The following is a 26,654-nucleotide window of genomic DNA, read 5'->3' on the forward strand; positions in this document are numbered from 1 at the left end:
GGCCGCCCACGCTGGCCGCCGGCCACACACGGCAGCCCACGGCAACCCACTGCCACAGGGACTGCAGCCCACGCCATCGCCGGCGACTCACAGCAGCCCAGCTCCAGGCCGAGCTGTCGCCCAGCATCCCAGCTGCAGAGGGCAGCGTCACCGGCCCTCACACGCGGGATCCGAACCGGGGCCCTCTGGCATCCCAAGCGAGCTCCCAACCATCGCGCCACTCGGCCGGCCCTCCCTCCCTCTGCTTTTTAAATGATCATTATTAAATTATTTTCTTGCCATATGAACTATATATAATAATAATATACACATAAGTTAAAGTGTAATATAATGAAGACCTGTGAGCCTACCTCCCAATTTAGGGGTGAGAACAGTGCCACTAACTCAGCTCCACCTCTGGGTAAGTGGGAGGCAGTTCACAGAGCTCCTGAATCCGGTCTTGAATGTTGTGATCATCATGTCTTGTTTTTTTGGGTGTTTTTTTGTTTTTTGTTTTTAGATTTTTTTTTTATTGGAGAAGGGAACAGTGTTGGGGAATTGGGGAAGGGGAACATTGTGTTTTTCCAGGACCCATCAGCTCCAAGTCAAGTTGTCCTTCAATCTTAGTTGTGGAGGGTGCAAGCTCAGCTCCAAGTCCAGTCATCGCTTTCAGTCTAGTTGCGGGGTGGGGAGCAGCCACCATCCCATGTGGGAGTCGAACCAGCAACCTTGTTAAGAGCACGTGCTCTCACCAGCTGAGCCATCCGGCCGCCAGTTGGCAGCTCAGCTCAGGCGCAGCTCACTGGCCCATGTGGGAATCAAACCAGCAACCCTGCTGCTCAGAGCTCACACTCTAACCAACTGAGCCACCTGGCCAGCCCATGCCTCGTTTTTTTTGTTTTGTTTTGTTTTTTTTAAGTTTTATGACCTGTGTGTGTATGCCAAAAAGTATGGTGTTTAGCTTTGTTTTATGAGTTTTATAAAAATGGCATTGTGTTGTAAGTGGACTCCTGGGCTTTGCTTTTCCTCTCAGCCTTGCGTTTCTCAGTTTCATACATGTAGGTACTCTAGAATGTTCTATTGTGTGATCCAGTGTTAGATTGTTCATTGTGCTGTGGATGTGTAGGCCATTTCTGGCTTTACCGTTATAAACTGGTGCAGCCATGAGCCTTCGGGCACATGTCACCTGGCATGTGAGCAAGAATTTCTCCAGGGCACAGACCTGGGAGTGGATTGCTGGTTATAGTTGATGGATTTTTGCAGCTTTACATGATAATGCCAAACTCTCTCACTTGGTTCTCCCTCCTTTACCTGGCTACCTCCTACTCATTCTCCTAGGGCCTTCTGCCCACCTTTCTTTCCTTCAACAGATACCTACACAGCACCGGCCACGTGCCAGGTGCAGTTATGTTCCGGGGAGTGATGGTGAGACTCATGGTCCCAGTGCTCATGTGAGCAGTGGTGTTAGAGAGCCCTTCCCCAGGAAGCCCTCCCTGACCCCCAGACCAGGTTAGGTGCTCTCCTGTGCTCCCCTGCCCCTCTTGGGGCCTTAGCCACTCTTGGTCGTCACTGTCTGGGGACAGGTCTGTCTCCTTTACTGGACTGGGAGCCCCATGTAGACAGGGACCAGAGCCGTTTTGGATGCTGTGTCCCTAGCATCACCTGCACCGGGTGGGGCCCAGAGCGGGATTTGGTGAAGGATCTGTTGAGCTACAGCTGAGACACTCATCCTTGAGGCAGGTGGGATTAGGAGGAAGAAATGGTGTCCAGTGTTTAGTACTTGTTGGTGTTTAACCTGGGTCTCAGGCCCATCTGGCCCAAAGCCCAGCACTTCCCCAAATGGCTAAGCCCACAGATGCCTGGCCCTATGACAGATGGAGGAGACACGGCTGCTGCCCTCGGCAGTTTAGAGAGGACTCACTGCCCGACTGCTCACTCCCACAGTGTGCAGTGCTGGGGCAGGGGACAGGCAAGGGTGCCTCTCGGAGAAATGAGGCCTGCCCGTCCCTCTGGGAGCTAGAGAGTCAGCGTGGGCGTTCTTTTGAAGAAGGCGAGACCAGGAGGCTGTACGAACCCTGACAAAAAGTGGGTGAGGCAAGAGTCATGGCGTCCCAGAGGAGTGGTTGGGGCTGTGCAGGGCCGCCATGGGCCCGCAGTTCAGTGACAACAGGAACCATAACAGCTGGTGTTTGCAGAGGGCCTACTGCGTGCCAGGCGCAACACCAAGCACTCTATATACACTGGCTGGTTTTGTCTGAACCCTGTCCCACGAGGTGGATGGAATTGTTGCTCGGTTTCACAGCTGAGGGAGGACCCTGAGACACAGAGCGTGAAGTCCAATTCACCTGGCTAGTTGGGGGTCACCCCTAGGAGCCTGGCCCCTTCCGCCCTGAGCGTCATGACTCCAGCTAGCAGGCCTGTCCAGGGCAGCAGGCAGAGAGAGAGCTTTCCTCCTGTCCACTTGACTCTGCCCTGCAGATGGGTAGACTGAGGGACAGTGCTGCCCCCCAGTGCCACATCTGAGTGTGGAGGCAGAGTCAGCCCGGGTCTGCACCCCCACCCACACTAGCTCCCTTAGAGGGCTCTTTTCTCCTGCTGCTCTGTTGGTGATCGTTTGTCCCCAAGTCTTCACTTCTGCACCTTTAGGCACCCGGCCCAGAGTAAATATTTGTCTACGGGCACACAGAAGCATGTGTGACCAGTATTTCCAAGCCGGATGGCAGGGGACAGGTGGAAGCAGCTGGTTTGGGGGCAGACACTAGGTGAGCCTCCAGCTGGAACCGATCGCTTTGAGTCCTTTGCTCATCCAGCACCCACTCTGAGGTGCTGACGGGGTGTCAGGCCCTGGACGAGTGATGACAGCGGCTACTGTTTACCATGCACCAAACCCATGCCAGATGCTTTGCACAAGTCATCTTAGTGATTGCTTCTGTGTGTGTGCCTCAGCCTCATGAGCTCCATTTTCCAGATGAGAAGACTCAACCATAAAGCGATCAGGGCCCTCTCTTGTGATGGTTAGGGTCTGCTTGTCAGGGCCAGAAGCCACATGGGGCCACATGAGGTACACGAGGGTACTCACTGGAAGGACACAGGGGCCTCTGCCAATTCTGTGGGGTGGGAGAGGTCCTGTAAGCCAGCAGGAACCAGGACGGTCCCAGCTCTCCAGGCCACATGTACTCGTGTTTTGTTCCTCTTTTTGTCTGGCCTTGAGCCAAACAAGCCTGACCACCCTGATGGCCGGGACAGGACTCCTCAGTCCAAGTCCCTCACCCAGGCAGCTCATGCAGGCTTAAAGAAGATCCCACATCCTTCCTGTCAAACAGGGCCTGAGAGGGTCTGTTGTGGGGGCAGGGGGGCAATTCTCAGAGAAGGGGGCCTGGGCGCTCAGACACCCCAAATACCGTATTTGCCGGCGTATAAGACGACTGGGCGTATAAGACGACCCCCTAACATTTCCACTCAAAATACAGAGTTTGTTATATACTCGCCGTATAAGACTACCCCCTCTTCCGCACACCTTCCACACACCAAATAAAAGGTAAAACAATATCAGATTTGATTTCAACATTTATATTTATATTCAAATGCTTATGACATGCAGGAAAACTGTCACAAGGCTGTATGTAATCAAACATATACATAAATCGCGATTTGCGATTTTGCGCTATCATACTGGGTGTATGGTCGGGTGTGTGCGATTTTGCGAGTGTGGTAAAATCGCATAACAGCAAAATCGCATAACAGCCGAGCATACACCCAGCAGCGCTGCTGATGCCTGAACGGTATGTGGAATGAAGTGGGCGGGCATCGGGAGGCCACTATGGCACGGGGCAAGCACTATGGGCAGTCTATCTGAAGTGTACCTGGCGTATAAGACGACCCCCCACTTGGAGGCATATTTTTCAGGGCCAAAAAATCGTCTTATACGCCGGCAAATACGGTAGGTACCGCCAGACCCATGATCTGACTCTAGAGGCCGTGCCCCCAACCACCAGGCTGCACCATTCTGTGTGATGAGAAGGTGGATTCACATCACAAGGCAGAACGTCCTCAGATGTACACATTTCCTTGGGGAGTCCCTTCCAGCTAGGGGCTCACAGAGGACTCCCCCCACCCCCCACACCCCTGTACAGACATATCCCAGCAGAAGCCCTCAGATGGTGGGACAGGGTTGGATGCGTTTTCTTGGTGGTTCAGGCAGTTTGTCAGCCAGTATTGAGCTCTGTGGCCGTCCCATGCTGGGGACACAGCAGTGGCCAAGACAAACCTGGTCCCTCCTCACAGGGCTCACTGTCCAGAAGGGGAGGGAAGAGACAAGTCAACCAAGCAGCCATTAGGGCTGTGACAGATGGTTAGAAGGGTGTGGAAGGAAATGAGCCACGGGCGGGGATAGACAATAAAGCAGCCAGGCTGGTGCTGGGTCCTTGGCTTAGGAAAGAATATTGAATGCAATGTGTTCCTTGGGGCAGGGCCACCCCCTACCCCCACCTGATGACCTGGGCTCTGAAGGAAGTCAGGCCTGCTTGCCAGCCATCCCAGCCTCTCCTGAGGGGGGGTCTCCTATCCAAGGTGCACGGGTCCTCTCTGTCGTAGCTGTGCATCCTTGGCAAGTGCTCTACCTCCCTGAGCCTCAGCTTCCTCTTCTGGAAAGGGTTGGGGGCGGGAAATCTGCTCCCCAAAGAGTTAAATCTGCTCCCCAAAGAGTTGTGAACAGAAAGGTGGTCAGTTGTGGTGAGAACAAGGACTGTCTGGAGCCAGACTGCTGGGGTTCTGGGCTAGAACCCCAACTCTTCCCTTTACTGGCTTTGTGACTTCGGGCAGGCGCCTTAATTCCCCCTGCCTCAGTTTCCCCATTTGAAAAATGGAGATAATAAATCCTACCTCATAGGGTTATTGAATGCAAATAATGAGGTAATGTATATAAAGTGCTATGTAAGTGTTGGCTATTGTCAGTAATGATAATTGAGAATTGAAAGTTGGGCACTGGCGACTCAGGAATTAAGGCCTTGACTTCCCCCTTCATTCAAGAGCACCACTGGCCTTAGGCGCTGTGGCAGCCTGAGGTAGGTAGATCGGCTGTGATCAGCCTCGGGTTCTTTCTGCCCCAAGAGATTTGGAAAGCCGTAGGAGTCTTCTGACCGCACGTGTTTCTGTAACAGGATCTTCAGTTGGGCCAAGCTTGGAAGGTCAGAATGTGGGGGTGGCAGGGAGACAGGCGTGTGGCACCTGCTGTTTGCTCCTGTCACTGGAGTAGACAGGTCTGCCTGCATCCCTGCCTGGGGCCCGGACGTGAAGGCCGGACTCCTGGCTGGTTGCGTGAGCCCGGGCCCTCCCCTCCCCTCAGGTTGGCTGCCCTCCTGGAGTCCTGATGATCCCCGCCCAGGAGGGGGCGGGAGGAACACTCTTCTTACCCAGGAAGCAGCAGGCCTAGGGAGGGGCCCAGGGGCCTGAGAGGAAAGGCCAGCCATCCCAGCCTCTCCTGAGGGGGTCCCCCAGCCATCCCAGCCTCTCCTGAGGGGTCCCCCAGCCATCCCAGCCTCTCCTGAGGGGTCCCCCAGCCATCCCAGCCTCTCCTGAGGGGGTCCCCCAGCCATCCCAGCCTCTCCTGAGGGGTCCCCCACTGAGGCCACAGTGCTGCTCACTCCCCTCCATTGCGAGGTTCTCTGGAGAGAAGGGAAGGGAGACTGTTCAGTTCACAGAGTGAGTCACCTCATTTATTCGTTCACTAGCCGTTTACACTGCAGTGACGTCCCTAGGCCCAGGGAGCCCTTGGTCTAGTGCAGAGTGAACAAGTAAACAGATACAGATTGGGGTTCATGCTGTGAGGGGATAGGGATGTGGTGGAGAGTAATGGTGTGTGTGTGTGTGTGTGTGTGTGTGTGTGTGTGTATGCGTGTGCACATGTGCTGCCTTAAAAGGGGGTCAGAGAATGTTTCTCAGAGGTTACATTTGAGCTGAGACGTGAATGACAAGTTATGAAGAGCTGGGGGGTATGTGCGAATAGCATGCGCAGGCCTGGAGGCAGGAACAAACAAGGCAGGAGCCCGGGCAAAAGGTGGAGTGGGGTGGTTAGCTGGGAGGCTGCACAAGGACCGTGAGGTGAGCCCCATGGAGGGCTTAAGGCCTGCATCAGGGAGGCCTTGTCCAGGGTGAGGAAGTTTCCGTCTCAGTGCAGGGACAGAGCCCAGCCCAGTCCTCGGCATGGCCACCAAAGCTCAGTGTGTGCCTGCCTGTCTCTGAAGGGCAGGGGCTGTGACGGGGTGGGTTTGCCTTTCCTGGGGGACCTGCTCAGCGTCTCCCTGCAGTCCTCACCAGGTTTCCTGTATACAGCCGCCCTTGGCATGCGCTTCTGAAGGTGGAAAACCCAAAGGTGCCACCTGGGGTCTCCTCAGCCCTCCCCACCCTGGGCAGGGACAGGCAGAGGGGCTGCCCCAGCCAAGGCCCAGAGGGGGCTTGTATTATAGACCCAGTATTATAGGCCGCCAGCTCTGAGCAGCTGCTTTTTTTTTCATTTTCTTTTCCATTTAATTTTTTATTTTGGACGTTTTCAGACATATAGAAAAACTGGAGTATAATGACCCTGATGAACCCACTTCCCAGCTTCAGTAATGATCAGGACGTGGCTATCTGCATCCTCCATGCTGCCCCATCCCGTTATTTTGCAGCAAATCCTAGATAGCTATCATTTCACCCACACATTTTCCTGAATTGCTTCTAAAACACACAGCCTCAACCAGCTGCCTTCTGTCCTCTGCTGCCATCTCCCTCAGGCCCAGGATGAGACCACCAGGAAGGTGGCCAAGTGGGGCTGTGCTCTCTGTGACCCCGCACACGGTGGGTGGTTGGACGTGGTCCTGGAGAAGAGCACGGCCTCCCCCTGGCACCCCACTTGAAGGAGGCCTCCACCCTCCTTTGGCTGCCAGCGACCCCAGTGAAGCAGCTGGGGGCCTTCTGTCCCTGATTCCCAAGCCGCTTGACTTGCTGCATCTCTGTGTTAGTTTGCTTTTTAACAGCAAACACAGGTTTCTGTTTTCCCTCTTTATTTCGTAAAAGGTGGCGCTCACACACACACTGTTCTTGCTTTTGCCACGTAATGTATCTTGGCTGTTGTTCCCTGTTGGCTCAGAGAGAGCGTCCTTACTCTCTGTGGCCGCAGGAGAGCTGGGGTTCACTGACTGCTCCCCGCTGATGGGTATTGGTGTCCGTCCCAGTTCTACATTTGGAAATAATGCTGCACTGAAGAACCTCATACGTATATAATTTAGCACCTTTGCAAGTCTGCCTTAGGATGGATCTCCAGGAAAGGAGTGGATAGATCAAAAGGGATATGCATTTGTATGTCGGAACTTTGGTGTGGCCAAATTGCCTTCGAAAGAGATTGTACTGTTTGGCATATACACCCTCTGCTCGAGGCGCACCGTCTTCCCAGCCTCACCCGCAGCGTGTGCTGTCCAGCCTGTGGATGTTGGCCTGTCTGGTAGGTGAAAAATGGATGTGCACATACTTTCATTGAATTTGTACTTCTCTTATTCTAAAAATCACGGAGTGTTTGAGAATTCTGGACCCCAGTATTTTGCTTTGGGAAATGGACTTACAGGGGCCCTCTTAGAGGGTTGGACAGGGGAAGTCGATGGGCCAGTGAAGGGCCTCTTGCCACCCGAGGGTCCAGTCCAGCGGTGGAGAATCCAGGATGTGGGGAACAGCAGGCAGATGAGGATCAGATCCGCCTCTGCCTTCAGCTGGAAAAGTGTCCCTGGGCAGGTCATTTCCCGTTTTTGAGCCTCCCTTGGAATATGGGGCTGATCATCCTTATTTCTAAGGGCTGGGAGGAGGCGTAAGTGAGGTCAGGTCCGTAAATGACTTAGTCTGGGAGCAGGTGCAAAATGATGGCTCCACAGAGCATCAGCGAGGCCCCTCAGCAGTGTGTGTTCCCTTCCCCCTCCTCCTCTACTGAGTGAGGATTCTGTGGAGGGAGGCGTGAGAAGTAGTGTTTGCAAAATAGGGCACTGGTGGAGAGATGGGGTCTGTGCACAAACCTGGAGTCAAAAACCTCACTTGGGCTGAGGGCCTTTCCTCCTCAGCCTTCATCTCCCATGTGTGAGGCATATGATCTTGGATGCAGGCCCAGAAATGGAGCCCTGCAGCATTCACAGCAGAGACGTGTGTGGGGACGATGTCACCAGGCAGGTGCAGAACTGGCCCTGGGATGGGCAGCATAAGGTAGGGAGTTCCTAAATACAGGAAGGAGGCTAGCGGCTGGGAGTACCTCCCCCACCCTCAAAAAACCAACCAGTGCCACAGTGAAGTAGGACCCCCACCCTTCCCTGCCCCTAGGGTTCTCCGGGCAAGGACCTGAGGGACTTAGAGGTGGCCATGGACAGAGAGGAACCGCTGGTGTGATGCCAGGTGCCCCGTGGCATTCTTCTGTGGCTGCTCAGCAGGATTGACTTGGAGAGCTGGGTGTGAGTACACTTGGCCTGCCCATGGGTCCCTTCCAATAAAATACTCCCGTGAGAAGCCTGGTCTCGGGAAGCCGGCTGGGTTTGGCCTTCTGTGGCCTCTGAGAGACCCTCAGACTCAGCTTCTGTGCCCAGGGCAGCCTGGGAAAAGGCGTGAAGAAGGGAATGAGGAATTTCCAGACAGGAGCAGCAGACGTGTGGCTCTGTAGGGACAGAGACCGCGTGGTTTGTCTGCAGAGGTGGTGGGAACGCAGGTGCACAGGACCCCCACAGAAGGCTTTATGGGTGCTCTCTGCCTCCTCCCCATTTCAGGCCCCAGGAGGCTGCTTTGTACTGCTCTGTCCCTCTCCTGTCCTGTCCCCCCCACCTCTGGGGCAGCCCAGGCCATGGAGGGGTGCATTGTGGGAGTGCAGGAAGGACCAACACCTGAGGAAGATGCGTGGGAGGCATTTGCTCTGGGCGAAGTTCACCCATCCGAGACCTCGGCATGTGCATATCCTCAGGGCCTGAGTGCGGGGCACCCAGGAGAGAAGGAACCTGCCCTGAGTTCACCCAGCTGGTCCGGGTGGAGTGGGGGGCTCAGATGCCTGTCCTTCAGCCTCCAGAGACCCCCTCTTTACCCACCCTCTGTTCACTCATTCTGTCAAATAACGTTTATTGAGCACCTACTGTGCACCCAATATATACCCTTTTAGGGGAACTTCACGAACAGAAATGCTAAAACCCCTCCCCTCATGGTGGTGAAAGGGCACAGACACATTGTAAAGCTTATGCTAGGCTGTGATAAGTGCCACACAGAGAATGAAGCAGGGTACAGGGATGGCCAGTGACAAAGGGGGCTGCTTTATGTAGGGCGGTCAGGGAAGGCCCCTGAGAAGGTGATGTTGGAGGAGAGACCTATAGGACCAGGGGGTGGGGGGCAGGGCAATGGGGATCTGAGGTATGAGAGCCCTCTGAGCAGAAGGACAGCCCGTGCGTGCAAAGGCCCTGAGGCTTTGTGAACAGACGTGGATTGTCACTGATACGGTGGCGACCTTGACTATTGTAGTCCCTGAGCCAGGTCTGCCCTCGAACCTCCGACATAAGAGCTTTGCCACCTTCATCTCTATGATGACACCCCATCCCATGCTCAATGACTGAAGCCTTCTGTGGGCAGCCCTCACCACCAGCCTCTTTGCTGACCCCCCTTTCCTCGCACACCCTAGACCCTCCCAATCATGTGGCTTACTGCCTCAAAGCATGGTGCACTCTCCACTCCAGTGCTTTGTGCATGAAGTTCCCTCTGCTCAGCGTGCCTTTCCCTCAGTACCGCCCAACTTCTCGAGACCTTCTCTGTGAGGCTTTTCTAGACACTCCCTCACCAGCACATAGGTGCTTCCTCCCTGTATGTTTCCTCCTCCTTTCCCTCACAGCCTTGTGATGCTGCTCCTGAGATTGTCTGCCTGACCACACAGAGGCCTCTGGGGCAGGGCTGGGGGGATAGGTGGCTCCTTATTGGGGGACTTTGGGTTTGGGGAGAGGGCTGTCCCAGGGTGAGAGCACACCAGGCTGACCTCGCACCTGTACCTCTCACATGCGGCCCCTGGTACCTGTGCTGGTCCTCTGGAGGCCGGATCTCAGCAGGCACCGTGGGGAAACCCCGGAGGCTGAGGGGCAGAACCGGCTTCCAGGAACCCCAAAGAGAAAGATGGATGGCCCTGGCAGTGTCTCTGTCTTCCATTAGAGAAGGCTGCACTTCTTGGCCCCCAGGCCCGTCTGTCCAGCCTGAAGCCGAGGGCGCGATAACCTCAGGGCACCAAGGTGGGACACAGACAGTCCTGGCCTTAGCCCCCCAGCCGCCCCTTCCCAGCTGTGTGACTTAGGAGATCAGTTAGCATCTTGAGAGGTTCCCCTCTGCACAGTGGGTAGTGGGCTGGATCTCTGCTCTGCAGGATTTTGAGGATTCAAGACTCAGTAACACAGCCTGGCAGAATGCCTGGTGGGGAATGAGGGTGAGCTACAGAGCAGCTGTGTGCAGGCAGCACCCCAAATTCGGTGCATGTTTCACAAAGTGAGTAGTGTCTGACAGGGTCTGGGTGCTATGGCATCCCGCTCACCTCCCTGCGGTTTCCTCATTCAGTGGGTCCTTGAGCCAAGTCTCCACAGTCGTCTCTACACTTGGAGCAGATGGGCTCCCTGGTCAGAACGTCCTGGCCACCTTCAAGGCCTGGTTCAGTGGCCAGATGTGAGCTCAGCCATCTGTCACTCCTTCACCCTCCCTCCTCTGTGCCTGGCCCCATGCTGGGCAGTGTTGGGGACACAGTGTGGACCCAGTGCAGTGGGGAGACAGCTCAGGATGGGCAGGGGTGGGATGGGGAGCCAAGAGGTGGGGGTCTGACCCAGCCAGGGGTCGAGGACGGCTTTCTGGAGAAGGACACCTGAGCGGAGTGAAATGAGTGTAATCATGAGAGGAAGAGTGTGAAGTGTGATGAGGCACTAGGCCGTTTTGGGAAAGAGGAGAGTTTGGGGTGTGGCTAGAGCATAGAGCCAGCGGGGAGAGAAAGGTCCAGTTCATCAGCAAGGCTTAAAGGAGGCCTCTGCGACCCGGCTCCCACCTGACAGCCTTGTCTTGACGCAGCCCAAAGTGTGCACAGCGCCCTCCTAGGGCCTCCACGATGGTCTGCACCCCCCTCACCCCAGACAAGAACCCTGGAGGGTAGGGATCAGGTCAGAGCCATTGCTGTCCCCCCAGTGCCAGCACAGAGCTGGGCATGCCCTGGGCCTCGGGAGATGTTTAATAGATGGCTCCTAAGCTCCTAAGCTGGAAGTCTCCTGGGTTAGAAGCCTGACTCAGAGGGGTTGAAGCAAAAGGGGAATTTGTTGGCTTTTGGACCTGAGGAGTTCTCAAGTAGTTTGGCTTCGGGCCTGGCTGGATCCAGGGTCTCAAACGTCATCGAGAATGTCTCCCTTTACCTCTGAGCTGGCTGGGTTCTTGGGAGGCTCTTCTGCTGGATGCCAGGATGGCCACCAGCAGCTCCCAAAGTGGGAGGCCACCATAGCCCCCCCAAGGGAAGGAAGCTCATGTTTTCTGATAGTTCCAACATGGGCCCTAGGACGGCTGTGGCTGGTTCTACAGTCACTGTGACCGGGGCTGTGGACAGGGGACCTGTCCACTCCTGGAACCTTTGGGGAAGACCGCAGGGAGTGGAGGTAGCATGAATGGTCCCACCTGAGATCCTGGGCTGGCACCATGAGGGCCGTGGGGGGGGCCAGCACTGGTCTACCCACAGTGGGCAGAAGGGGAAGTGGGCCAGGCGGTAACTTGCACAGGCATCACGGCCAAGGCAGCGCTCACTGTCGGGGCGGGTTGTGCACCTGACACGAAGTCTGCCTGTGAGGCTGCCGCGGGTTCGCAGGCTTTGGCCTCCCAGCTTCCCTGTGCCTTGAACACTGGCCTGGTCTTCTCTGGGCCAGCGTTCTCCCCGGAAGGTGTGAGCCCAAGCAGCCTGGTTAGGGGGCGGTGGAAAGAGCCGCCCAAGACTTGGGAAGGTTCCTGGGTCCTGCGTGGTGAGACGCCATCCTGCATGGGCCAGGCCACCCACCTGCCACAAGACTCGGTTTCCTACCTGTCAAGTGGGGTAATGGTGATTGTGCCCCCTCGTGGGGCAGGCACAGAGCGGTGGCAACAACTGTAGCAAACGGTGGGAGGGCATCCAGACCCAGGCAGGTCAAGGCTCCATGCCCTGAGGTAGTGGGATGGGGACTGGAACCCAGGCCCCTGACTCAGGCCCCCCACACTCTGAAACCTGGCACCGCGAGGCACAGGGCTTGCTATTGCCAGTGGTGGTGGTTGTGAACGAGGGCACAGGCCTGGCTTTGCTGCATCCTTGCCCTGCCTCCCCGGGCTTGGGAGTGCTGGAAAATGCCACAAGGGGCGTTTACTTTCTTCTTTGGAAATGGTAAAAGTAATACTTGCCTCCATCCTTTGTCCATTTGACCTCAGCCCTCTGTCCACGTCAGTCTCTCTGGCGTTTTCCAGGCTTGAACCCACTCTTGACCACCTCTCTCCCACCCTGCCCCACCCCTGTCGTCATGGGTGCCAAGTCCTGTTGTTTTTGCCACATGAATCCTTGGGAATTGGTGCCTTCTGAGTCAGTACAGGCACTGGGAGGTCAGGCTTTGGGGTCAGGCAGAGCTTGGGGTGTGGGGAGGGGGGCGTGCTGGGGAACTGATGTTTCCTAACTAGATGTGTGAAATTTTTTTTTTTTTTTAGCTGAGCCATCCTGCCACCTGTTGGCAGCTCAGCGGCAGCTCAGCTCGGGCCGGGAATCGAACTGCTGTTGCTCAGAGCTCGCTAGATGTGTGAATTTTTTGAGTAGGTAATAGCTGCATGTACCTCAGTGTTCGAAAGATATAAAAAGGTATATAAAGTAAGTTTCTCTCCCCCATTCCCCTTAGTTTCCCCAGCGAAACTTTCTTAAAAGCAGCCCCCCAGTTTCTTATGTGTCATTCCAGAAGCGTCTGGGACAGAGCTCAACAAACTACAGCCTGAGCTGGTTGCCTGATTTTATAAATAAAGTTTTGTTTTGAACATGTTCATGCTCATTTGTTTACAGACAGTCTGTGGCTGCTTTCCTTTTACAGCGGCAGACTTGAGTAGTTGTGAGAGGCTGTGGGCCCTGCAAAGCCTAAACTATTTACTGCCTAGCCCTTTAAGAAAGCATGTGACCCCTGGTAGGACTCTTGCACTCTGTGTGTGCATTTAAACTCAAGTCAGACCTGGGTTTTTTAGCCTCTACCCCTTTTACAAACTGTGAGCCTGGCCTCTGAGAGAAGGATAATAAAGGGTGGTCCTTGGGATGGTTTGGGAGCTTTTGGGGGGCCCAGCCAGCAGGGTACCAAGCAGGGGAATGCCTGGGCCATGGTGGCTGTCGGTCACTGCTGTTTTCTGCAACTCGGGCTTCAGCCTGTTAGCCAGCCATTCCCTGTCCTGCCTCAGGTTGTCACCAAAATGGAAGGGCACTTACAGGGAACACCACACTCGTCACCTCTGCTGTGCTGATCCCAGCAGCCTCCCTGTTAAGGGGACACAGTGGGTTCCCCCTGGGTCTCCAGAGGACCCCCATTCCTGTAGAATACGATCTTCCCCAAACCTTGAGTAGCTCCCATCACTGCTGTGCACCCAGCCCGGTGGCTCCTGCCTCCTGCAGAGACGGAAGTCCTCACGGAGGCCCACTGTGTTCCCCCATCACCTCGCACCTCGTGCCTCCTGCGCACTGCCTCTTGGTACCCTGGATTGGGCCAGGCCTGCTGCCACCCCTCACACTTACCCCCTCCCAGGGACCGCTGCCCACTGCTGTGTCTGTATCTGTCTCATCTGTGCCCCCCACTAGCTGGTAAAGCCCCAGCGATGAGAGCTGGCCCCCTTCCCTTTGTCCCCCACCTCACCCCACTGTTGCTTCCTGGTCTTTGACTCCCACTTGGATGGATGATTGTCTCCCCCAGCTCCAAGCTGGCAGGCGATGGCTGGAGGCATCGCCGCCCCCTGGTGTCCAACCTGTCCATGCATCTTGTGGGAGCCTTTGCACCTGTGTGCAAAGGAGAGAGACTTCTCTCTGTCTGTCACCTGATTCCTGGCATTGGGTTTCTCTCTGTCCCTTTGTGAGGGCCATAGCAGGTGGGGGAGGGGCTGTTTGCCCCACATCCTCTTCCTGGGAAACTGGTGCCAGCTGCTAGGGCCGCAGAGGCCCATCCCTGCAGGAGGCCCTGCCTGCCAGCTGCCACCCAGCATAGCACGTCCCTCCCAGAGCTTACACTTCCTCTTGGCCCTGCCCAGAATCCAGGGGTCCTCACAGCCTGCCTGTGCCCCTGGCCCTTTCCTCCTCCTCAAGGGACTGTGAGAATGAAGCCGTGTTCTAGTTTCAGAGCAAGACAGGCCTGGGTGTATGTTCCAGTCCTACCACTCCTGGCTCTGTGACCTTGAGCAGACTTGTCCTCTCTGAGCTTGCTTCTCCTTAATATAAAAGGGAGCTATACCTGTGCCAATCTCAGGATCACGGAGCGGCTAAATGGAACTATGCGTGGAAAGTTCTAGCATTGTGCCTTTCACAGAGCTAAATTCCCAGTACCTAGAAGGGGTGACCCGCATCGTTGTCTTTTTCTCCAGTGGTGTCTCCTGCTAGATAAGATCCAGCACTGCCACGGGTGCCAGCCGCTTAGCGGGTACCCTCAACATCTTTATCTCCTGAGACCCTGCAAGTGTCCCTTTCAGGGAGAGAAAGAAGTCACTGCGACTGGTTATCACCGCCTCACTAGGACAAGGATGGGAAGGAGGGTCTTTTTACTTCTGCACGTCCCATCCCCAGCTCGCACAGCGTTCTCCCCCTCACACACCACCGTCCCCCTCCTCTGACCACTGAACTCCAGCCTCTGCCTAAGTTGGCCCTTCAGAGCCTTGGACTTGGGAGTTGAGCAAACACATTGGAGCCCTGACCTGAGACACGCATGTGTGTCCACCTCACACAGCCATGTGTCTGCCTAGCCTTACCAAGCATTCCATCCCTGCACAGGTGCTTTACAGGACTGTCCTGGGTACCTGCCTTCCGGTGGGGGGGTGGAGATGGGGACACAAGCCAGTGATGGCTGGCATGTGGTGAGCACTCCCGAATGTGTGCTCAGCTCTGGTCTGAGGGACAGACTCAGTTACCCTGGGAGTCAGTTATACTCTTCCTCGTTTTAGGGAGAAGGCGATTGAGGCCCAGAGGTTAAATCACTTTGCTCAGAGTCTCAGAGTTTAATTTGGGAGCCAGGATTCAACCGCAGGCACGCTGGCTCCAGAGCCTATGTTCTTAACTATTTTTTGAGAACCCCATGTCCAGGTGGGGAACTTGAGAGGCCCTGTCCGAGGTCGCAGTGTGGGAGGGAGGCAGCGAGAATTCAGGCCCCCGCCACTTTGGGCCAGAGCTGTGTCATCACCACGTTGCAGCCCTATCCTTTGCTACCTGGCTCCGGAGCTCCCACCTGGGCGCCTCACTGCGGCCCAGTGCCTCGGCCTTTGCACTGCTTGTCATTTCCTTGCATTCCCAGACACCAGCCCTTCACAGTGTTTTCTTTGATCACTTCGTTACAGCATCACAGATGAACAGGGGTGTGTAGGGTCCAGCTCTGGAGCTAGCCGCCTGGGCTGCTCCCCACTCTGCTAGCTTATATTGTGCATGGATGGCACCTAGCACAGCATAGGTACTATGTAAATGCTATATATTATTTCTCTGAACCACCTATACTGCTGTTCCCTTGCCATTTTCTCTTAAATAGGTTCATTTTTTAGTTGAATACATTTCATCTCCTTCTCAAAGAATAATATATGCAGAACGCTGTTTTTGACGTGGTAGTTCTTTTTTCCTTAACACATGAATGAAATACATATACATCATGATAACTGTAAGGTCATGCCCGAGCCACCCAACACCTGTGTATTCTCACTGGTGACGTGGCAGGCGGGATGTGTTCATGAATCTGTTGGGGAAGTCAAGGCAGGGCAGGAGTGCGCCCAGGCTGCCAAGACTGACTGAGCCCCCTCGCTTGCTCCTTTAGTGTCTTTCCGCAATGCTGCTCCCATCTGGAATATGTTTGTCTCCATCAGACAGAAGTGACAAAATGCAATTCTCATTTTGTCATCGGGGGTACCAAGCCCCTTCTCTGAGCCTGTCTTCCCCTTCCGCCCCCTGCCCTCAGTTTCCCCTTTTGTAAATGGGCAGGCAGGTTCCGCCTTCTGAGCTTTGGCTGTGACCTTGTGTGAGGCTGTGCCTTCATCCAAACCCGGTGGATGCCCAGCTGAAGGGACGGTTGCGTGGCAGGTTAGAGACCCTGGGCCTCGAGCTCACCAGGAGGCTCCTTGTGGACTTCAGGAGGCAGAGGGGGAGCTTGGCTCAGCCTGGGCAGTCAGGGAGGGCTTTCTGGAGGAAGGAACATCAGAGCTGAACACCTGCACGACCGATCGCAGTTTGAGGGGATGTCCCTTGTTCTCTGTAGACTGTCTTAAGTTGCTGACAGCTGCTAATGATGATCCTACATGTGTACATGTGTCCAGCCCTGCTTTATCCCCGTATGACTGGACCAGGCCAACCCAGCCTGGGGCCTTTGTGGAAGCGAGTATATCTAGAGGAGAGGATTTTTTTTTCCCTTTGGCCATCTGATTAAGCCTATGGACCCCCTCTTGGAGTGATGATTTTTAAAGGCAAAAAATAAAAATTGCAAAGGATGCCAGTTAAAATACAGTTAGCTAGATATTTTTTTACTTGTAATCTAGTGTTTATGCTCTTCTTCAGTGACACATGAAATCACAGGAGATAGTGGCAGCTCTAATAATGACTACCATTTCAAAGTAGTGAACACTCAAAAGCTCTGATAATGTTATATGATGTGAAAACATCTGTCTTTTGATGACAAAGTCGCAGGGTCTGCTAAACACTATTCGCTTTCTCTCGCTCTCTAGTTAATAAGAAGGAAATGCTAAATTTCACTTTAGTTAACTGAAAATAAAGAGGCAGTGTTTCCCCACTCAGGCTCATGGACCCTGCTTAGCTGGATTCCCTGAGGCCGCCGCTCTAGTCCCAAGGGCTGCCTCCCCTCCCAGACAAGGCCAGCTCCGTTCTCCACCCCCCCACCCCGAGCTGGGGGCCACCAGGCACATGGGCACATGTCAGAGATAGGTCTGCAGGAGGACAGCTGGCACTGAGAAGGCTGCTCATGGCCTGCAGTTGTACCCGAGGAAGAAGTGAGGGGCAGAGGACCTGGGGAGGCAGGGGCTCTGTGGACTTCCTTCCTCCAGCACAGTGGAGAGCAAGTTCTGGAGCAAATATTCGACTCTGCCCTGTACCAGCTGCCTGGCCCCAGGGAGGCAGCTTTACTTCCCTGGACCTCGGCTTCCTCTCCTAGGAAACAGGGCAATGCTTGATGAGATCGGGGTGCACTGCCCCTAGCCAGGGCAATGGCTGGAGGGAGAGTCTGCTCAGAGATGCTTTCCAGAGGCTCTGCAGGGCCGGGGCAAGATGGCAGCAGGGTAAGGGGAGGCCGAGACGCGCCGCCAGAGGCCCTCTTCCCTGCTTCCTGTCTTCACCCCCCCACCCCTCCAGTGCCCACTCCACTCTCCTGGCCCCAAAGCTTTGTGCACTAGGCCTGCCCCTGCCCCTCCCCGGCTCAGAGCCTCTTCTTCCTGCTCTTTTGGTAGACCGGGGGTAAAATCCAAGATCTAAGAGCCAAAAACAGAAACAGTACAAATGTCTCATCTCCCTGTGAATGGTACATCAGACAGTTACTCCTCAGCACTATTATAAGGAGCCCAGACTTAAAATCCTTATGCTCCATGAAAGAAGCCACAAAGGCCACATTCTCTTTGTCTCCATTTTTATGAAATGTCCAGAAAAGACAAATCTGTGCAGGCAGAAAGTCCAGCCCTACCTTGCCCCATGGAGGTGGGCCCTGGGCTGCTCAAGGCCTGGGCTGGGCAGCTGTTGGGTTTGGGCAGCTGCTATGTTTTAGTTACTGAAAATAAGCTGAGTAGCCTTTGGGGAAGGTTTCGCTATTGAGGGTGCTTCAGGAGTAGGACTCTGAGAGGTCACGTGGCATCGCAGTGGAGAGCTGAGCTTGAAGTCTGGCTCTAGCACTTACCAGCTGTGTGACCTTGGGCTAGATGCTCCACCTCTCTGAGCTCAGCTTCCTCATAGAGCTGAAATACAGATTCATTCTCTCCAAAAAAATAATAATAACAATAATAATCAAACATCTACTCTGGGCCTGGCCCTGGGCTGGATGGTGTTAGGGAATGGTGGTAACCAAGACAGCCCCAGCCCTGCTCTTTTTTTTTTTTAAGATTTTATTGGGGAATTGGGGGAGGGGAATAGTGTTGGGGAATTGGGAAAGGGGACCAGCCAAGTTATTGTTCTTCAATCTTCATTGTGGAGGAGGCCCATCAGCAGCTCGTGGCCTCTAAGCTCAAGGTGCTGTGTTCAATCTTAGTTGCGGGTGGGCATAGCCACCATCCCATCAGGCAATCTTGTTGTTACACCAGCTGAGCCATCCTGCCACCTGTTGTTGGCGACAGCTCAGCTCGGGCACCGCGTCACTGGCCCATGTGGGAATCGAACCGACAGCCCTGTTGCTCAGAGCTCGCGCTCTTAAGCCAACTCTTTTTTTTTTTTTTTTAAAGATTTTTATTGGGGAATTGGGGGGATGGGAACAGTGCTGGGGAATTGGGGAAAGGGGAACAGACAAGTTGCTGTCGTTTTGTTCTTCAGTCTAGTTGTGGAGGACGTTGCTTCACTGGCCCAAGTTGGCACCATCATTGCGCTCTTCTCTGGCGAGGCAGATCAGTCGCCGGCTTCCGGACGGCCGCTCACTGCGGCTGTTGGCCGCTCACGCTGGCTGCTGGCCACACACGGTAGCCCATGGCAATCCACTGCCACAGGGACTGCAGCCCACACCGTCGCCGGCGACTCATGGCAGCCCAGCTCCAGGTTGAGCTGTTGTTCAGCATCTTAGCTGTGGAGGGCAGTGTCACTGGCCCTCACATGTGGGATCCGAACCGGGGCCCTCTGGCGTCCCAAGCGAGTTCTTAACCATCACGCCACTCGGCTGGCCCTTAAGCCAACTCTTAACCAACTGAGCCACTCGGTCGGCCCCCAGCCCCGCTCTTGTGGGCCTCCTACTTTAGTGAGGGAGACAGCTGACAAATAGAAAATTGTGTGATATTACTTGTATATTGTTTGCGTGAAGATGCTCAAGGAGCCGTGGGGAACTGTGGAGGGTGGGGTGACTTGGTTTGGGGGTGCCCAGGGGCACTTCCCCAGAACAGCATGGGCAGTGAGGGGCCTCGATGGGAAGATAGAGCTCAGTGGGTTGTTGGAAGGGGCATTTTGGAGGCTGAGCGGAGAAGGGGGTGCCAGCAGAGGCTGGAGGCAAGAGAGGTGAAGGGGCCCAGAATATGGAGAGTCACAGGCTGGGGTCCTCTGTGCCCACAGCCCAGAATGTGACCGTGGACGAGGTCATCAGCGCCTACAAGCAGGCCTGCCAGAAGCTGAACTGCAGACAGATCCCCAAGCTCCTCAGGCAGCTCCAGGTATGCCAGGCAGGGGTGGGGCACACTCGGAGTTAGGGGGAGAGGGAGGGAAAGAGAGGAGGGGAGTTCCCTGGAGTGAGGCTGCCCTCCCCCCACCTCCCAGCAGCCTCTGGGCCTCTGGTGTCTGCCCCAAGCAGGGTGTAAATGCATCTTGGAAAACCTGTTCAGTTGTAAAAATAATCAAGCTCTTCACGGATACTGAAACAGTATAGAATTATATCAAGTAAGAATTTCAAGTATCTGTCATTCCCCAGAAGAAATTCTGTTCCCCAGGGGAAAAGCCATGTATGTGACATTTATTCTTAAAAGCCTGAATTATAAAAGCAATGTATACTGTCTAATTTTTAAGTCACAATATACTACAGACAGGAAAAGCAAAACCCACTTCTTGCTGAAGTCCCATTCCCCAGGAGTCCCCATTGTTTACAGCTGGGGGTTTTTATCTTCTGGCCTTTCCTGGGCATTTGCAAGAGGGCAGGTCACTATCCAGGGTGCAGACAGAAGGTAGTCTCTGTTTTATATGAATTAGGGTATTACTGTATCTGTGGCATGCTCACCTCCCAGCCATCTACTGCAACCGCCTCTGCTGTGGCCCACCCAGCCTGGCCACATTGGTAAAACACTGCCTCAGTGACTTCCCTCTGGGTGGGTCATTCCAGAATCTTGCTAGGTTGCTTGTTTGTAGAGTTGGTGCTCCCTCCGGCAGCGCTGCTGTGAGCAGTCGCGCTGACTCCCATCCCTGCACACTTAGGTTCTGTGGAGGATTCCTGAAGGGCTTGTTCAGGGAAAGATGGCCACACAGTTGTGGTAGCCGAGAGGGTGGGCCCTGGAACCTGCTTTAGACCAAGCCTGCCCCTTACTAGCAAGTGACCCTAGGCAAGACTGGGGCTTAGCCTCTTTGTCTGTGTATGGGTTCATCACAGCACCTACCCTAGGTGTTGAGGTATGTGGAGCCCAGAGAACAGGAGCTGGTACCCGTGGGGGTGGGGCTGGGAAGACGTCTGTCCAGTGCCTTTACTCCTCTTTACTGAGCACTTGCTGTGTGCCAGGCCTGGTACCCTGCCCTTTACCCCCTGGCTCTCCAGCCTGAACTGTCAGCCTTCCCGGCTGCAGCGCCTACCACACAGCCTTTGGATTGGCTGTTCCCTCTGCCTGGAACCCCCACCCTAGAGACTCCCAGGGCCCACTCCCTCACTCCATTCAGCCGGGGCAGAGGGACTGCACCCGGACCATCCTGGCCCCAGGTCCTGTGGCTGAGGAGCCCTGCGCCCCTCCCTTACCCCAGAACCCTTCTTCACCTCAGAAATAGCAAAGCCAGATTGGAGCCCCAGCCGCCCCGCTGTCAGGGCCCAGCCTGGCCCCTGAAGGCGTCTTTCTGCCTTAACCACCATCTACTCTGCTTTTCCAGGAGTTCACGGACCTCGGCCACCGCATTGACTGCCTGGACTTGAAAGGTGTGTGTCTGGACACAGGCCTGGAGCCCTTGGGTAGTGGGCAGGGCCAAGCCTAGAATGGGGGCCTGGCCTGCTCGAGGTCAGCAGCGGGTCCTGCCACTAGAGGAGTTTAGCTAGGGGCCGGGGCTGGGCCTGAGAGAGAGAGCTGCAGGGGCGGATGGCCCTTCCTCCCTCCCTTGGGCTCCCCACCGTGCCCACACAGTGCTCCATCTCCTCTCAGGTGAAAAGCTCGACTACAGGGCCTGCGAGGCCCTGGAAGAAGTCTTCAAGAGGCTACAGTTCAAGGTCGTAGATCTGGAGCAGACGAACCTGGATGAAGATGTGAGCAGCCCCTGCCACCGCCCTTACCTGCTCCCTGAACTCCTGGCCCTTTAGAGGTTGGGGGGGAAAGGCACTGCAGGAGGAGAGCAGGGCTTTTTGAACGACAGAATGGGGAGCTACCCAGTATGACCAGAGTGGATGTGGGGAGTATTCGGGCTCCGGGGTGGCACCCAGAGAGGGGGGTCTCATAGACCCATCCCAAAGGCAGGACCTTTGTAAGCAAGGGACAGACCTGGGGAGCCAGGCCTGAGGGGAGCCCTGTTGCCACCAGGAGCTTCTCCAGGACCCCCATCCCCAGGGATCACAGCACCTGCAGGGGAGAATTTGAGAAACTTCTGGAAGCAGCCTCCCCCATTTGTGCCCAGGTGTCCTCACCTCCCCAGACTTGGAGACCACCAGGAAACCAGGAGTTTGAGCCCCAGGTCTAGAGGAAACAGGAAAGCCATGGGGAGGGGTCCTAGAAATCCAGGCCGAGGCCCAGGGATGACAGAGACCTGCCTGGGTCACGCAGCACACCAGTCCTGGGGGTGAGTAAGAGAAAGCAGACCGGCTCCTGCAGGCAGCGTGACAGGCTGGTTCCCGTGACCTAGAGGTGCCGGAGCAGCACCCGGCCTGCCTCCTGGCCTTCGGGGCCTCGACCCGAGGCTGAGCCCCGTTGTCCCCGCCTGCAGGGCGCCTCAGCTCTCTTTGACATGATTGAGTACTACGAGTCGGCCACCCACCTCAACATCTCCTTCAACAAGCACATCGGCACACGGGGCTGGCAGGCTGCCGCCCACATGATGCGCAAGGTGGGCGCCCCCACCCCCACCCCACAGCCTCTCCAGGGTGGAAGGAGCTCAGGCGTAGAGGGGTCCAGGCGCTTTCCTAGGGCACCCAGCCCTTTAGCGTTGCCAGGCCCCAGCTTCTGGGCCCTGTGCGAAAGCAGTGCCGAGGGCGCCCAGCCTCAGGCTCACCCTGGCCCCTCCCCTCTCCTCCACTTGCCCTCACTGTATTCCTTGGAGGCAGTTGTGGTCACCACCCCCATTTCACTCATACTGGAGCCAGGAAACTCAGCTGTCACCAGCCCTGCCTCGCTCACCCACAGCCCCCAGGCTGAACCTTCCACCTGAGGTTTCCACCAGTCACAGTTTCCCTGGCTATAAAAGCAGGTGGCCCTGCTGCTCTCTGGGACTTGGGGTGGGCGGTCCCTCAGGGCAGGGATGGCTGGGGCCAGCCTGACCCAGCCCCCGCTTCTGCCCCACCAGACCAGCTGCCTGCAGTACCTGGACGCCCGCAACACGCCCCTGCTGGACCACTCGGCACCGTTCGTGGCCCGCGCCCTACGGATCCGCAGCAGCCTGGCAGTGCTGCACCTGGAGAACGCCAGCCTGTCAGGGCGGCCCCTCATGCTGCTCGGTGAGCCCCAGGCCCAGGAGGCCCAGCAGTGACGTGCAGCCCACGGAGGGCTGGGGCTCTTTGCCGGGTCCTTGGGGCATGGACCGTCACACACCCTCTCCCTCCCTCCTCTTCCCCAGCCACGGCCCTGAAGATGAACATGAACCTGCGGGAGCTGTACTTGGCCGACAACAAGCTCAATGGCCTGCAGGACTCGGCCCAGTTGGGCAACCTGCTCAAATTCAACTGCTCCCTGCAGATTCTGGATCTCCGTAACAACCACGTGCTGGACTCAGGTGTGTGCAAGGTCCGTCCACCCCTACTCCAGTCACCCAGCTCCCACCATGCCCAGCCAGGTGCTCCATGGTGCTGGACACAGTTGGGGACACAGTGGTGGCCAAGACAACCCGAGCCATCCCCAGGCAGAGAACTCAGGCTGGGCAGGGTGGGGCTGCAGGACCCCCAGTCTAGGGGTCAGGGAGGGCATCCTGGAGGAAGAGACAGCTCAGTGGAGACCTGCAGGATGAGGTGAGGTATTGAACAGATAATAAAAATAATGACAATCTGGGAAAATTGCCCTGAATTTAAAACAAGATTCTTGGGATAAGGGTCAACCGCAGGCTGTTTAAGGTGCGGGGAGGGGACCTCTAGGTGGCGATAGGGAGGCTGAGAACGGAACCAGCCGGGGAAAGAATGCCAGCAGAGGGCAGCAAGTGCAAAGGCCCTGAGGTGGGAAAGAGCTGCGGGGAAAGCCACGGTGAGCGGGGGTGGGGGTGGGGGGTGGATGGGAAGAGAAGAGGAATTAGTTAGCAGAAGGAATTCTATTTCCCCATGGGGGAGGGCACCTGTGACCAGGTTCACTATTGAGCAGGGTTCCCTGGCTTCAGTGTGAAGAAGGGGCTTGTGGGAGGCAGAGTGGGATGGCGAGGCCAGTGCCTTCCCCCCAGGCAGCCAGGCCCAGATACCACGTTTATTGAGCACCTATCCATGCCAGGGCTGTCGCCTCCGGGCTCCCAGCTGTGAGATCTCTGCCCTTAGGAAAGACAAAGCCAAGATAAATTAATAAATTATTGAGTCTGTCAGATGGTGAGATGTGCTCTGGAGAAAATAAATGTGGGCTGAGTTGGCTGGCTGGGGACTCTCTTGGGAGAGGGTATTATTTGCCCAGAGATTTGAGGGAGACAGATGAGGGTTCTCGGGCCCAGGGATCAGGGGAGCAGCGTGTGCCCGCTGCCTGTGGGGCCTCGGGAGGTTCTGAGTGCTCGCAGGGTGGCAGTCGCTCCCACTTCGGAGTCCCCTGGAGAAGTGCCCAGACCACAGACGGGACTTGCCCACGGGCCTCCCCCAGGTCTGGCTTACATCTGCGAGGGCCTCAAGGAGCAGAGGAAGGGGCTGGCGACCCTGGTGCTGTGGAACAACCAGCTCACACACACGGGCATGGCTTTCCTGGGCATGACGCTGGTGAGTTGGCCTGCGAGAGGGGAGCGGGGCATGCCAGTCCTCACACCACTTCCCCCACCCCGGCTCTGAGCACTGTCCACTCCCGCCCATCCTGTCTCAGCCTGGCTCGTCCTGAAGGTCTAGGAACCATTGCGTCTCTCCTTTCGGTCGTGTGGCCTTTCCTTCCACTCGCACCCCCTCTTTTTCCTGAGGAAAGTAGCCCTCCTTTCACTGTCTTTTTGCATCCAGCCCCATAGATAGGCTAGTACGGTGCTTTGCATAAGGTGAAAATGTTTTGCATAGAAAGTTAATATTTCTAGAAGCCTTCAGTCAGTCTTAAATCTTTTTATTACGCAATATTTAAAGCAAGCCCACAGGGCACAAAGACTTAAACCCAGGCGAAGAATTCCCCATGGCCAGACCGGTGCAGGAGTCCTTTGGATGCTGGCGGGGGCAGAGGACAGGCCTGGGCGTGGGGAGGGGACAGGGCAGCTGGCACTTGGGGCGACTTCTAAGTCCATGAGGGATTCAGCCTTAAGCAGGAATGTGGCACTGCTGAGGAGAGAGCATGCAGGTTTGCCTCTTTCCCGACTGGCCTTCTGGGCTTTTCCTCACTGTCACGTGCTGCCCCCTGCAGCCTCACACACAGAGCCTGGAGACGCTGAACCTGGGCCACAACCCCATTGGGAACGAGGGTGTCCGCAACCTCAAAAACGGCCTCATCGGCAACCGCAGCGTGCTACGCCTCGGCCTGGCCTCCACCAAGCTCACGTGCGAGGGTAGGACACGGGGCTGGGTGGAGGGGGCTGGGCAGGCCAAGGGCGGTGGGCGGCCAGCCGGGCGTGGGCCCGTGGCCAGCCCCTGCGGTCCCCCTCCCAGGCGCGGTGGCCGTGGCGGAGTTCATCGCCGAGAGCCCCCGCCTCCTGAGACTGGACCTTCGGGAGAACGAGATCAAGACGGGCGGGCTCATGGCGCTGTCCTTGGCCCTCAAGGTGAACCACTCCTTGCTGCGCCTGGACCTCGACCGCGAGCCCAAGAAGGAGGCGGTGAGCGGGCTCCCCCTGTGGCCTCGCTGTGGGCAGGTGGGGGCGGGCCTGGCCCAGGGTGGCCGCAGGACCTGCTGCAGGGACAGGCCACCCAGACTCCTAGCCAGGCCCACTCCACCACAGGTGAAGAGCTTCATCGAGACGCAGAAGGCACTGCTCGCAGAGATCCAGAATGGCTGCAAGCGCAACTTCGTGCTAGCGCGAGAGCGGGAGGAGAAGGAACAGCGGCTGCAGCTGTCGGCCTCCATGCCCGAGATTACGGTCACCGAGCCCCAGCCCGATGAGGAGCCGGGGGACGAGCCCGGGGATGAGCCCACCACTGAGGCGCAGGAGAACGGGGCCCCAGGCCCTGGGCCTGGCCTGGACTCAGACTCAGACTCAGACTCCGAGGGGGAGGAGGGGGAGGAGGGGGGTGAGGAGCGGGCTGTGGTCCCCTGCCCCGCCCAGGTGCCCCCCACGGACTCCCTGGGCCCTGGGGACAGGAGCCCCCCAGGGAGCCCCTCCTCCCCCACTGAGCAGCGTATTTCTGTGTCCAGCCCGGGCCGGGGCCACAAAGTATTTGTGGTGACTCGTGTGGAGAGCCCACCTGAGAAAGCAGAGCCCCCCGTGCCCCCCGTCCTTTGTCCTCCCTCCCCTCCTGCCTTACCCTCCCCACCCACCTCATCTACCCTACCGCCAGCTGAGGCCATCAGCACTTGGGACCCAGGGTCGTCTGAGCCTCAGCCACAGCTGCCTCAGTCAGGGCCACCACTGCCCAACGGCCTGAAGCCCGAGTTTGCTCTCGCACTGCCCCCAGAGCCGCCCCCGGGGCCCGAGGCCAAGGCAGGCAGCTGTGGCCTGGAACATGGTGAGAGGAGCTCTGGGGCAGGGTGACAAGGGGCCCTGAGTGCTGTGTGTGACCCCTCCCCATTAGTGGGCCTCAGTGTACCCCTCTTTAAAGTGGCCCTTGAAGGGGCCGGGACGAGTGGGACTTGGTCCTCGGTCCCCACCTCGCTTCCATTGGATCCTGGGAACTCTCCCTGGGGCCTGGGCACGTGAGCTTTGCTGACCAGCGTCTGGTGATCTCAGTGGTCCCCTGGCCTGTGCTGCCCTGAGGGTCTGCCTTGGGTAGGGCTGATGGGGACGGGCTGCCATCCCCCTTCCCACCTGCCTGACTGGAGGCCGCCTGCACGTTCTCCCCACGCAGAAATGAGCTGCTCCAAGAACGAGAAGGAGCTCGAGGAGCTGCTTCTGGAAGCCAGTCAGGATTCTGGGCAGGAGACACTGTGACACTTTAGGTGAGACGAGGGCCAGGGGCTGGGGAAGCTGGGGAGCTGGCGATGGAGCCCCTGGCTCTGACACGCCCCCTCATTCTCTTCTCCCCAAGTTCCTTTTTTCCGGTCAGTCTTCGATGAGCTGAGGCCAGAGCCATGAGAATCTAGAATCTGCTCACTCTCACCCCCAGCCCCCGAGGCCCGGGACACCAGGGGTGTGGGGGGCCTGT

General features: G+C 56.6%; 1 protein-coding gene across 1 annotated transcript in view; it reads left to right on the top strand.

Moving 5' to 3' along the window:
• Nucleotides 1-26,648, top strand: part of PPP1R37 (protein phosphatase 1 regulatory subunit 37) — a 43,903-nt gene extending 17,255 nt beyond the window's left edge. The window contains exons 2-13 of the mRNA XM_019626297.1: nt 19,436-19,533; nt 20,942-20,987; nt 21,208-21,308; nt 21,980-22,099; nt 22,556-22,706; nt 22,826-22,981; nt 24,034-24,146; nt 24,763-24,904; nt 25,005-25,171; nt 25,295-26,018; nt 26,358-26,448; nt 26,538-26,648. Of these exons, the coding sequence (XP_019481842.1) occupies nt 19,436-19,533; nt 20,942-20,987; nt 21,208-21,308; nt 21,980-22,099; nt 22,556-22,706; nt 22,826-22,981; nt 24,034-24,146; nt 24,763-24,904; nt 25,005-25,171; nt 25,295-26,018; nt 26,358-26,440 (1,901 nt within the window). The 3' untranslated portion in view covers nt 26,441-26,448; nt 26,538-26,648. The remainder of the gene's footprint in view (nt 1-19,435; nt 19,534-20,941; nt 20,988-21,207; nt 21,309-21,979; nt 22,100-22,555; nt 22,707-22,825; nt 22,982-24,033; nt 24,147-24,762; nt 24,905-25,004; nt 25,172-25,294; nt 26,019-26,357; nt 26,449-26,537) is intronic.
• Nucleotides 26,649-26,654: the final 6 nt, after the last annotated feature.

The sequence above is a fragment of the Hipposideros armiger genome, unplaced genomic scaffold (assembly GCF_001890085.2).
Source record: "Hipposideros armiger isolate ML-2016 unplaced genomic scaffold, ASM189008v1 scaffold_664, whole genome shotgun sequence".
Taxonomy (NCBI): domain Eukaryota; kingdom Metazoa; phylum Chordata; class Mammalia; order Chiroptera; family Hipposideridae; genus Hipposideros; species Hipposideros armiger.